This window comes from Aythya marila (genome assembly GCF_965140915.1).
Source record: "Aythya marila genome assembly, chromosome: 3".
Classification (NCBI taxonomy): domain Eukaryota; kingdom Metazoa; phylum Chordata; class Aves; order Anseriformes; family Anatidae; genus Aythya; species Aythya marila.
The window spans coordinates 71,254,068-71,267,649 of record NC_139044.1 but is presented as its reverse complement, the minus strand read 5'-3'; the positions used below and the strand labels follow the sequence as shown (position 1 = coordinate 71,267,649).

The 13,582-nt window shown below is 41.2% G+C and overlaps 1 protein-coding gene across 1 annotated transcript in view; it reads right to left on the bottom strand.

Moving 5' to 3' along the window:
- LOC309876176 (coiled-coil domain-containing protein 162-like) overlaps positions 1-13,582 on the bottom strand; it is a gene marked incomplete at its 5' end in the record, with an annotated part of 58,348 nt that overhangs the window by 22,462 nt on the left and 22,304 nt on the right. The window contains 6 exons of the mRNA XM_082756175.1: positions 1,233-1,462; positions 2,405-2,560; positions 3,003-3,098; positions 4,306-4,459; positions 7,717-7,988; positions 11,743-11,860. Of these exons, the coding sequence (XP_082612301.1) occupies positions 1,233-1,462; positions 2,405-2,560; positions 3,003-3,098; positions 4,306-4,459; positions 7,717-7,988; positions 11,743-11,860 (1,026 nt within the window). The remainder of the gene's footprint in view (positions 1-1,232; positions 1,463-2,404; positions 2,561-3,002; positions 3,099-4,305; positions 4,460-7,716; positions 7,989-11,742; positions 11,861-13,582) is intronic.

Here is a 13,582-nt window from a genome sequence, read left to right as displayed (position 1 = left end):
TGCATGGATCCTGCCTCATTGCATAGTTCAGTAATTTCTCCAGGTTTATACAAACACAGAGAAAACTGAGAGGAAGAAACAAAGCATCAGCCAGATAAAGCAGGGAGATCTGGTCACCAACAAGCAGATGTCCATCACTGTCAGTGAAGCAGATGAAACTCCTTCCACCTCCTCTGCCTGCTCTCCTTCATTCCTGGTCACAGGTTTGCGAAGTGCTCCTGAGGGCTAAGTGCCAAGGCAGATGTGCCCTTTGCTCCGAGAGGCAGAGGAGCCATTAGCAAGGCATATATACCTTGTTACGTTTTATTGCTTGAATCATGCTGCCTTTTAAACCTTTGGTGGCCTGACACAAAGGTTACCACAGTGCTCAGGGAGAAGGAAGAAGGAAACTGTAGTCTATGCAAGGGGGACAGGTGAGGGTGTGGAGGAGGGAAACACGGTGGGATTTTTGGGCACAGCATGTCCCAGGAGCTTCAAAACAGTCCCATCCTTGCCACATGGAGATCAGCCCAAGCTTGCAAACACAAAACTTTCTGTGGTGGATTCCAACCTGTCAGTCCAAAACACCTTGGTGTCATAAGCAGAGGCCCACTAAGCCTTGCTTTCTCCATGCTCCCTTGCATGACAGCTTTGTCTTCCAGCACCTTCATGCTCAGATTTCACCCTTACTTCACCCATCTTGCTCTTTCACTTTCCTTTTTTTGTGGTTTCTGGGGACAAGGCTTTTTAAAAGGCAGCGTTCCATTTTCTACTTCCAGAAGGGCCTCTCTCATGGAAATCTTCCAGTTTTCTATTCTTGACTGCTCCAAGTTGAGCCAAGTGAGGGGGTTAGGAAGAATTCTACTATTATTCATCTAACAGGCTTCCAAAATTACCATTTATTAAAATACTGTACTTAACATTATTTATGAGGCTTGAAATACAGAGGCAGGTCACACAACTGAGAAGAATGCACTTGGAAAACATCATCAGCAAACAATCCAAATAGACATAGAAAAAGGAAAAAAAAAAAAAAAACATATGGAAACACAGGAAAGAAAGGCAGCTTTCAAGCCTCTAGAGGAAAACAAAAGCACTAGGTTAATAATGAGAAAAAATAAGGATAGATTAAAAAAAAAAAAAAAGCTAGTGAAGGAGGGTGACAGGAGGAAAATGGATAAAGAAGGCAGAGGCTTCCTTCCTTTGTCATCTTTTCAGTCACTTTGGAATACTTGCATCCAACAATAACTTACCCATATTGCTCACAAAATTCTTTGTAGAGAGAAACTGTATTTATATCCTCAGTCCTCAGCTTCAGCCGGCCCCATTCTGCCTTTAACATTTCCAGTTGCTTCCACAGTATCAGGAAAGATCTCAGTAAGTTACATGATAGGACTGGATCCTGATGCCTCAGCAAAAGTTTGCACATTTTTTTGCTGCTTTGCAACCAGTTAGTACTTGTGTCAATCATTTCTGCCAAGTTCTGTGAAAAGTCATAGAGAAATATTTTGCTTCTGAAAGTTTTGTGGCAAGTTTTTCACATGTTCTGCTTTGCTTAATAGCATCTCATGCAATATACAGTGGAATGAAATGTGTGACAGCCTCTTGCACAATCAAAACTTGCATCTGGCCTGTATACCAGTGTCCTTCAGAGCACAGTGTAGGAAAAAACAGGGCTACTTTTTGATTGCAATGAGTAATTCCATACAGCACAGATGGGGATAAAACTACACAGAAGTTAAATCCTTTGTTATATTGCAGTGAGTATCTTCAACAGCAACTCTGCTTTTTTCTCTAAGGAAAAGTATTGTTATAGAAATCAAACTCTTAGCTCAGATCTTAAAGGAAATAGACCTTAAAATAACTACATTTGTCCTCTTCACCCATTAAAATAGGTGAACCCCTTACAAATTGATCAGCATATCTGTTATCCATCACAAGCAGTTTGGAAATCTCCTTTTCTCCTTGAACAAAACCTTTGTGTAGCTTCTGGCAGGTGCCCCCAGCAGGCATCCCTCACATATATGTCCATAACACAAATAGTCTACAACTTTTTTTTTTTTTTTTTTTTAAACAGTGGCCAAGCTGCTCCTTTCTCTTTGGCACTGAATAGCTCTTGCCAAAGAAAGAGCTGGGCCTCATGTGGGCTGTGGGGAGAAGTCAGGACAATCTCCACTTTCTCCAGAATTCTAGCAATACCAGCAAGCCCTCAAGGTGCATCAGTCACCAGAGCTTCTCTCAAGAGCACTTAGGATTTGTAGGAGACAACATTGTTCCCTTGGCCTTTTACCAGATGGCCAGGAGCAGGTAAGGTTATTACACTTCTCAGGTCTGGGTCTCTTATGTTCACAGAGATTTGGTTGCAAAACCTAAAGAGAGTCCTACACCGAAGCTGTATGATGCCAAACTGAGTTGTCAGAAGTACCTGCTTGCTCTTAGCTAATGAGGCTTGACAATCAGTGTGATCTTCCTCAGCAGAGCTGTAGCAGTTCTGCAAGACATCCTCCATTAGAAACTGCATTGCAGTCAGCTCCCCGTGAGCAACTTTTCGGTCTGCATCACTCAGGTTGCAAAGGCACAGCTGAAGAGGAAGGGAGAGTTTGTGAAGGTCTGCTGCTCAGAGCTTAGCAATAGCAAATCTCAGCTACTGTGAGCACAGGGTTTTTTTGTGTGTGTTATAAACCCAAACAGAGTTCCAGCTTTTAGCACCATGGTCCTAAAACCCATATGCCCATGCATAAAAATAATCCGATTCTCTAGTCCTAGCACACTAGAAAAATGACAATTATAGGTTCATTATCAACAGAAGTGCTCTGTGGTGCTTAGAGAAAGATCAAACATAAAGTAAACAGTAGAACGGGCTTTTGGACAGGAAAAAGGAGAGATGCTTTTGGTTCACTCCTGTTCTTTAAAAAAGAAAGACAGGAAACAATATAGCATTTGTTTGTTTTCCTCTTGCATTGTAGATTCATCTTGTCTCTGTGTCTTTTGAACATAAGCATAAGGCTGCTGTCTTACAGTACCTGCATGTTGTAATTTACATTAATTGAGTTGTTGATAGTGACTGGAAACAATCCGCCATCCATTAGGAATGTCCTCCAAGGAAAATGCATGAGTGTCTAAAAGAAAAGAGACAACTGCTCATAAATAAGAAGAGCATTCAATTAGTTATGAGACTCCCATCTAATTTGATCAAGAAAAGGCAACTCAGAGGCCAAGATGCTTGATATGTTGATACACTCTGCTCTGACTTTGAAAGTAGGCCATGTATTAGAAGAGAGAAGCATCTATTATCTCTCTTTGGGAAGGAAGCAATAAGATTCATTCCAGAATGTATTTCCTACCAAGATGCTGTGGTACTGCTGCCTCCACAGAATAGCTCCTAGGTTCCTACTCAGTGACTGCCCATCATTTATTGCTGGTCATATCTCAGAGGCATCAGAACAAGGTTCCCCAAGGAGTGTACATCTTATTCATCAAAGACATTGCAGTTTTGCATGCAAGTACAAATCCTGTTTCTCCATTACACTATAGAGGTCTTATGTGTCATTGTCACCAAAATCAAGGCAGAAATGGAAGAAAATTCTATTCCTATAACTCCTTGTTCAAGAAAGGCATTTTTAAAAATAAAACAATATTATCAAATATTGGAAAATTGGAAGGATGAGATTAAAATGAGGAAACATGAACTTTGAATGATCACCTAAAACTGCCTATTACCTCAGAACACGCTTAATATGACCAGCAAGACTCACCTTTACTTCCCTTACCATTACACCAGCTTTTTTTGCCAGTGTCATTCAAGGTGCCTCTTTAGCACACAGACAGCTGATGTGGCATTGTGTACCTCTGTGTGATGATACAGCTAATAAACCAGTAGACCTAAACACTTTATGTATAATCATAACAGACATGCCGGGCAAGCAAATCTGCTGCTAGGTGATGAAAGAGCTCATAAGGATTATTACCCAAAGCAGAAAGTTATTAGAAACAGCAGCAACGGAGTAGAGATAGGCAAAATATTCCAACATATAGCGCAGAGAATAACTACATTTTGGTGACACTATTGTGATTACATTCCATCCTAAATTTTTATTATTTACTTTTGTAGACAGCATTTTCATCCCAGAAGATGAACCAAGTTAATAAGCTGTGATCATGGGATTTTTTTTTTTTTTAAATTAGCTATCATGTTCTTAGCTATCATGTTCTTTGCACCATGGTAGGGAAAAGTAAGCACCCCAGCAAGAACTGCAGAGGACTTTGTTCTCCAAGGAGCTCCATGCAAACAGATGAAGACTGTCTCTGCAGGTATGCTTTACTCACCCTGCAACTTTGAGGATCCAGAAACTGTGGGAGCCGTAGCTGTGAAGCAAATGCACTCTGAATTGCAGAGTTACTAAGTGGAGGCAGTGCATGAGACATCCTGTCTGTAACATTCTGGTAGGCTGAAACATTCCCTGAGGACAAAAATGTTTCCCTGTGAAAGAACCAAATTTTTTGCATTAGAAATAATTAATTGCTTCAAAATTCTCCAAATGCTCTACAACAAAAGCTACTTCTTACTACATCCTATGCATCATGTAAATACATTATTCAACCAAGTTTAGTCATGATGTTGCCATTTCACCTCAGCCTCCTTGTCATACTCAGTTCACCTGTATTTCGTTCACATGCTTTCAAAACAAAGAGCCCATGACAAAGTGGATCTCACAATATAAGCAGCAATCTAGGCTTCAACTCTTTATGTGGCTGCATATGCTCCTTTGAATGGCAACTCTAAGAAAAGGATCTTGTTCTTTCATTTTTGACACACACACACACACAAGCACTCTTAAAAATGCCATGCAGTTCTTATCAGTTGCAGGACTAACAAAGGAATTACGGGAACAAATAACAGCTTCTGGGATCAAACTTCGCAAAGAAGTTCATAAAGGAATAAATTAGTGCCACACTGTACACCCTGTGTAGGTGTGTTGTGATGGGAATGGTGTTGTAAAAATGGAAACTTTTTGCCCATGCAATAAGAATAATAAAGATGAAGTATACGATACACTGCATTTCTTTATACTTCCTGTTAACACACAGTTCCTTGTTTGAGATAAAGGTCCTACCTCATGAGTCCTACTTACTCCATGCAGCAACCTGTTCTGTGTCTTTGATCATCTGTGTGGTTTCATGGGAACCTTCCTGAGTTCTCTGCCCTTTCTGTTATGGAGTGCCAGAACTGCATAGCCTCATCAACACTGATTTATTCAGTGGTATAGTGGCGTTCTTAATTTTGTTCTCCATACATTTCCTAAAGGGAATTGATTTGCTTTTTTTCTTTTTTTTTTGATCGCTACTGCACTGAAATGTTGACAGAACTATCTGTCACAACTCTGAGATTTCATTACTGCACGGTAACGATTAAGTCAGAGGCTGTCATTTTACACATTGAGATTAGTTTTTTCCCCCCAGTTGCATCTTTTTATGCTTAATGACACACTGACCCCCATCTATTTTATTTCTGCAGTCAGTCTTATCAGGTCCTTCACTAGTCAACCCTTGCCCTTCTTGTCCTGGATATCTCAGTGTCATGTACACACTGTATCACTTCAGCCTCAGTCCCTTTTTGAAGTCATCTCTGAATGTCTGAACAGCACAGGAGGAAGTTTAAACTCCTGTGAGACACCAGTAGTAACCTCCCTTATCCACTGCAACTGTTACCCATTTACAGTCTTTTCCTTCCTAAATTTCAACTAAATTATTTACAAATGTGACCGTCTCCTCTCATGTCCAGTAGCTGATTACACTCCTTAAGAGTCTCCATTGAGACTAGCAAAGCTTTCAGGGAATCCAGACAAGCTGGATCAACCTCTTATTCATGTTTGTTAACACTTTCAGAGAACCCAATGCCTGTAAAGTGTGAATGCACTTTCCAGAAGGAGTCCTGTCTTCTTCCAAATACATCACATTTACCCATTCATTTGCTTTATTACAGTTTCTGTTAATTTGAACCTAAACCTAATTAACATTGGGTTTATGAGCCTGTGATTAGCCAAAACACTCTCACAATCCTTTTTAGAAACTGGCAACACACCAATCACCTTCAGTCTTCAGATATCAAAGCAGTTCTGTGCAAGAAACTACACACTACAGTTAGTACTTTGCCTTTTCTTCTCCCCCTTTTTTTTTTTTAAATCCTCAAGTTCTTTCATAATTCTTGAACATTATCTGCTCTTGGTAACTTGCTGCTCTCTGTTTCAGTTCATTTGTCCCTTAACTTCTTGTGGCAACTCTTGTACTTGCAGCAGATCCTCTTGATGCATCCTCCATAAAAAAAGGGTTTTGTGTGGGAACCTCTGCTATATGGAATGCAGAAACAAATTGTTTTTAAAAAAACGTGTGCTTTTGCCCTATCTTCACTGAACCCTACTGACTGACAGTATACTGACAGACTGCTTCTGATATATTTGACATAACAATTATTATTTATCTTGATGCCTTCAGCAAAATTGTTCCTAAAAATCATTCCTGGGATGTCTTGAATCAGCCCATTGCAGTTTATACTCCCTTCTATTTTCTTCTTTGGAATGAAACTTCAGCTTTTTAAAGGATGCCGTCTTGCTTTAACGATCTGTTTCATCTTGCTGTTTAGCAATACCAGCATCCTCTTACCCTTTCTTAAGTCTTTGTTCACATGTGGTATACATTTCTTGAGTGCCTCCAGTATGTCTCCAAAGAGTCTCCATGCCATCTGCAAAGATTTAACTCCCTTAGCTAACCCTTTTAGTTTTCTTTTCCTTTTTTTTTTCCTCCCCCTTCATTTAAGTATTCTCATTTTTATGTAGTTTTCCAGCTATGGCGATATTTATTTGGCTTTAACTTTTCCTTTAAGGATGCTTTGCAGTCATACTGTGCTTACATAATCTGAACTACATCCTGCATGCTACTCAGGACCAAGTCCAGGAGTTTTTTTCTGTTCTGTTGGACTCCCTAACCCGGTTGCTCCATTAGATGGTCTTTGATTACACCTACAAATCCAGCCTTATGTCATGCAACCAGTGCATTTTACTGAGGGGAGGAGAGCTGAAATTTCCTTTACTTTTGCACATCCTGCCCTTGTTTCAGTTCTGCCAAGGATTTCTCTTGAGTACATTCAAACCATTCTGTGATCACTACTGACAGACAACATATGGTAAGAGAAAGAGGAGAAAAGGGAGACAGTTACTTTTTAGGAAGTCCTGAAAAGTATATCTTATTTCAGTTTCTGCAATGGGGGAATTAACATTTTACAGGAGGGTAAACCTAGATCTCAGTATCCTGGAAGTCCTCTACATGCTATTAAGCATTCTCTGACACAGGAAAATATAAAATGTAGATCCTGTAATAGAACAAAAAGATGAATTCTTAACTCTGCCTCGCAGATCCTCCTCCTTCCTCATCCTCCCTGATTTGGTAAACTATGAATCACAACACAAAGGGGCTATAATGTTCAGATAATAGAACAGCTGTACTCAGACACGTGTGTTAAGATTCTTCAATGAAGCATGTAAGAACTCTTATCAATTCTGGTGAAAAGAAAATCAACACGAGGTATACTTCTACACTTACAAGACACATTTCATGATCTTGGAGCAGATACCATGGAAAACATTTAAATTAATCTTTCCTACATCTTCTTTCTTTTGAACATAAAAAGCCTCTTTAATAAAAAAGGTGCCCCTCCTATCCCTGAGAGGCTGTAATTCCTACCGTAGTCGATGTCGGATTGCTGCATCGAACTGTAGAAACATCACTTCTCTGTAAGCAGCTAGCAGCTGGGCTACTTCACTGGGATCTAGTGGATTCTGAAGGCTGTCAATCATTTTCTGTATCTCTTGAAGTTCACTCCCTAGAGTCCCAAGAACAGTCAGTTTACCAGATAAGGTGTCAGGAAAGGCACATAAAAATATCTCAGTTCTGTAAACGCTTGTTCCCTCCACGTTTTTTCTACCTCGTGACTTCCTGTAGTTCTCCTCTTTACCCTGTCAAGCAGAAAAAGAATGCACTTCCATCCTCCTCAACACTACAAAAACATTCTTTAAGGAAAGAGATTATGCTGAGTGGAGAATTACAAGGAGGTAGTAAGGGAGGACAAGGCACAGGAATGAAAAGTTACAAGCAGCTTTAATAGTTCTGTTATTATCCTTACCAATTAAAAAGTCAATTGTTACAGAATGCCAACAAGGCCAGTGCTATATTCCATTTTACTGGTTATCGTATCAAGATGAAATTTGTCAAATGGGAGCAGAATCACATCCTAAGATGGCATTTTACATACTCCAAAGACCCAGACTACTTATGACCAGATAGATGATGACAGGGACAGGTTCTCCAACTATTTTCAATAAAATACTATTAGGGTTCAATTCTGTAAGCTAGCAAAGGTTTTTCTGCTAAGGCTCTGAAGTTTTTGATTCTCTTTAAGCCCAACAAAAAACCTTCCCAAAGCAACGGACCTCTCCGTATATATGTTTATGTTTTTTTACAGGAGCACCTGATCTTACTTGGTGCTTGCACAAAATGTGTGCATGGAGCTGGACTGCCTCCCAAGGTACATCCGCTGCAAAAGTGATTTAACTTTGAAGCACCTATTACAGAAACCCAATGATCCTTCTGTCAGGCTACACAGGCTGTCATTGTTTAAGACAGTTATATATTCTGATTTAGGGGAGAGGAAAAATATTCCTGAAGAACAGCAACAAGAAAGATCTCTTGGTCAGGAGCAACACAGTTAAATTGTCTGTACAAAATGCTCTATGGAGACAGCAGAGTACTGAGGACTCCTCCATTGTACACAATTTATGTTTTAGCAGCGTGGTAGCTAGGCACGCATTAGATGTGTCTGAAATTCAAGCAGCACCTTGCATAAAATATTCCTCCTACATTTGGTTATGTGGTTTCTCACTGAGCTCAGCCCTTTTGATTGTTTCAAAGCTCATTAAACATGCTAATTTACATCAGTTTTCTCAGCCATTTAGAAATGAAGTTACTAACGCACACCTAATGGTACAATGAGCACACACCACAGAACAGGGAGTGCTTTTTGTTGGAGAAAATAAGCCTACTTCAAAATCAAACATTCACAAGCACAATTTTAAAATAAAAGCTATAGCAAGTATTTATGATTCACTGAGTCCTTTCTTCCTTTCCAAAAAGAAAATTCAAGAAGATGTATTCAGAACTGGTAATAAAAATCTTGCTCACATAAAAAGAAAAAATACATAAGGCATCACATGACAAATTTGGACACATTGAAAGACAAAGCTAGCAATTTTTCTCAATTCTTGAACAGTTTTATATTTTTACCCAATGGATGTAATCAATTTTTCATTTTTTAAGAGATGCCAGGGTAGGAGGGAAGCAGTTGATGTTTTTACTCCTGAGTTGTGCCTGAGTGGTGCCAAATCTATAAACATGGGCATTTCTAGGTGGCATGAAAACAGTCCAGCCCTGCAGCACGCACACACACGTGCACAGAGAAGGGATTAAATATAACACGCCATGTTTTGAAACTCTGGCTCACTACACAGCAGAAATAATGCAGTGGCTGAAAAAAAACATACACCAAGAACACTTCAGTGCTTGGGACAAGGTTGTCTTCTGTAACTTTAGTTGCCTATTTATCAGTCGTGAAGTTTAATTGGGCTTCTGCAACGTTAAGTAGAGGAATACAGGCAGCTCCAGAGAGGGTTTCATCCCACTCACTATAAACACATTTTAGCTTGGGATGAGCAACTCCCACAAAGGTGTCCAGCAAGGATAACAGTGCCCAGCAAGGGTGTCAGTGACAGCAGAGGTACTCAGCTAGTGGTTAGACACCAGCAGTTACGTACCTAACCACGAAAGTAAAGCTACGTAAATCCCACTCCTGAACTACAGGTTAGCATGAACAACAGGTCAAAGCTATTAGGAGAGCCGGTACTGTTTCTACACAAATACATATTCACGCAGGACAACACATGCCACATCTGTTTTAGCCTTTGGATAGAGAACCAAGTGACAGATTTACTAAAGGAAGCAAAGCCTGCTTTTTTTAATCTGCTGGTAAAGACGAAATCCCCACAGGCTGACCAGATGGCTTAACAGAAACTTGCGAGAGGCGGAAGAGCAATTTTTGGACCATGTTTTCTGTTTCCTGCTGGAGCAGAAGTCCTGAACCCAGTAGGTGAGCTGCTTTTCTCTGAGATTGCTTTAGACCTGTGTACAACCTTGAAAAATGACAGTCCTACACCAGGAAAATGGAGCAGAAAGGGCAAAAAAAGATAGAATGGAATTTTGTTTTGATTTCAGTCTTCAGTTAACATCGATTTCATCTTCAAACTTGCTTTGTCCCTTTCTCACCCTCAGCATTTCACACTCATTTTCAGGACTCGGAGAAATCTATCTTGAACATGCAGTATCTGTAACTTACCAATCCTTTCAGTTCCTCCCCAGTCTGGGGTCAGAGGCTCTGGGTTTAAGGCAGAGAAAGGGCTTGGTGAATTTCCTAATTGAGCAAAAGCCAGGAGATATGAAACCACGTCATGAAATGCACCGACAATTTCTAGGGTTAGGTGAAGAGCTCTGAGAGCAGCCTGCAGGCAGGACAAATGCACAAAGAAAACCACTCAGATGATCGGCCTTCAGAAAATACACCAGAGTAGGAGATTTTTTTTTTTAACAAATATGACTGTGTCCATAATGGTGGACACACCAAAAGAAGACCACTGGATCTTCACTGAAGAATTAATCTTAACATCCCATCTACTTTCCCACTGAGGAAGGAATGGGAGCACTAACAGATGCTGCTACTCATTAACAGGACGCACGCTGGTCCTGTGGCCACAACTGCTCCAGCACAAAGTCAGACCTTCCTGTGAGGGGCCCCAGGGCAGGGAGGGTTGTGATGGCAGCCCTAGTTCCTGCTGGAAGCCCTGCTTGGCCTCCCAACCCCAAAGACCAACGCTGAGTGCCAGATTTCATTCAGGCTGAAGATAGCACTCACAGCCGTCACCATACCATCTGGTGTTGCAGCTTCTGGTTTAGAAACTGCTACCCCGGTGCCTCCCAGCCATCATTTTCACTGTTTATCTCAGTCTAAACAGATGGATGCTGTTTTCCTTTGCTAGAGGCAGATAAACTAGTGTGAGGAATATAAGGAAGAGAGAAAACTGAGTGTCCAAATTAGGGATGTGAAGATGGTGAAGGGTCTAAAGGAGAAGACGTGTGAGGAGCAGTTGAGGCCCCTTGGTTTGTTCAGCCCCGAGCAGAGCAGGCTGAGGGGAGGCCTCATGGCAGCCTGCAGCTCCCTCACGAGGGGAGTGGAGGGCCAGGCGCTGAGCTCTGCTCTCTGGGGACAGCGACAGGACCCGAGGGGACGGCATGGAGCTAGGGCAGGGGAGGGTCAGGCTGGGGGTTAGGGAAAGGGTCTGCACCCAGAGGGTGCTCAGGCACTGGGACAGGCTCCCCAGGGCAGTTTGGACAACACTCTCAGACACACGTTCTGTTTTTTGGGAGGTCCTGTGTGGAGCCAGGAGTTGGACTTGATGATCCTTGTGGGTCTCTTCCAACTCAGGATATTTTATGATTCTATGATTCTTCATCAGCTGTCTTCATCAGTGGCACACCTTAGCTGTACCCAGATTAAAAACACTGATGTACATTTCCTTATCTCCAATAACAAGCAAAATTATTATGTGTGTGTAAAGATGTCTACAGCCTAGAACAAAACCTCTTTTAGCATTAGCAAGTACTGACCTTCTCTGGAAGCATCTTGAACATAATCAGCACTTCGGCAGGGTGAGGGATGAACCACAGGTTAAGGAAGGTGAGTCCATCTGGAGACAGCAAATGGTGTGGTCGAGGATGGAAGGATCTGAGTGATTGCAAGAAGTGAGAGATGTTTAACATTCTGAGACTTGTTTCTGCCTGTCACTTCCCTGAAAGATTATTTTTTTTCTTTTTGATAAAGCTGTTACTTGGATATTGGAATTGCCTCCAATATTTGGAGCAAGTGTGCTTTAGACCTAACATTATTTAGCATTGATGTGTAAAATACAAGGCAAAAATTTGACCTTAAAAACCTGCTGAGTTTGACAGAAATTTTCTTTTTATTTGATTTTCAACCAAGCCCTAAGACAGTTTGGTTGACAAGTTTTACAGCAGCACCTTTGAGTTGAGCTCAGCCACAGAATAGAATACAATAGAATAGAATAGAATAGTTCAGTTGAAACAGTTCAGAGATGATCTAGTCCAACTGCCTGCCATCGCAGAAGCACCTTGGGACAGAGGTATACACCTGCATCCATTGCTGTATAAACGCCCTGAGACATCATCTACTGAATACTGGCATGCAGGTGCTACAGAACTGCTGAGTTTTCTATCCCAAGTGGTAGCTGAGTGGGAGGTGAGAGAATCTAGCATCTCCTCAATATGTCTAATGACATTGTTGGCCCTAGCAATATCAAAACAGTACTGGTTACTGAAAACTAACAGGCAAAAGACCAGACACGGAGAGATGCTCCTCGACATGCTCTGGAAAGGCTATCATCCAAGATGATCCACTCCTCACAAATCCCAGGAGACTCAAAGGCATTCAGCACCAGTGAGAAGCAGGCACGAGTTTTGAAGAAATGTCCCCTTGCTCCTTAATGCAAGAAGCAAATAAGAAGGGTGGAGTTGTTTTGCATCATCCGCCAATTTTGTCCACCTCGAAGATAACAGGTCCATCAATGCCGTGCCCCCTTCCACCATGTCAGAGAGAAGTTAGTCCCCAGATAGTGACCAATGCATCTGCTTATGTAAAGCTGGGACATGAGCTTCTCTGATTAGGACATTCAGAGTCTCTTCCCCAGGAGTATGTTTTTCTGTACAGAATGGGAGGCAGGCAAGGCAAAGCAGCAGGCAGGCATTAAAAATCTAAATAACTGTTTTAAAATATGATGTGCAATTACTAGTAGGCAGCCAACCTTTCTCTCTCTCTCTTTTTTTTTTTCCCCCAGAAGATATTAAAATGCATTTATGACATGAATAATTCATTTTCCTGTTTTTATATACAATATGTCATTTCTCATCTTCACATACATGAAGTACAATATGCAGCTAGTACATTCTGAGATGAGATATAAATTCAATCAGGAGATTAAGCTCATCTCCTTCTGAATTAAGTTTTTCAGGGTTTTTAGGGTTTTTAACTTTTTTTCTTTTCCTTTGTCTGGACAGAGCAAGGCTGAATGCAAAAAATAGACCTTTGGTTTGGGTGGGATGGAGTAACGAAAGGTTAAATGCTCTGTGTTGTAAGCACGGAAGTTATATTTGGGCAGGGTTTGTTTAACCAGCTGTCCCTTCCTAACTTTTGCAGAAGAATGATAAGCACAAATTGTGCCTAAGGAAACTGCACAAGTGACGCTTTTCGGGGTGAGATTAGCATTTGTGCTGTAACTCTCCGTTTCCTCTGCTTGACATCACAGCCCATAAATGACACCGGCACGGAGAGAGCAAACACAGCGCCCAGAGCATCTTCCAGAGGCTGAAGCATGTGCTCTGCCCAGATGCTCTGTGTCTTTACAGGCTTGAGGGAACACGGGCAGCACTCCGA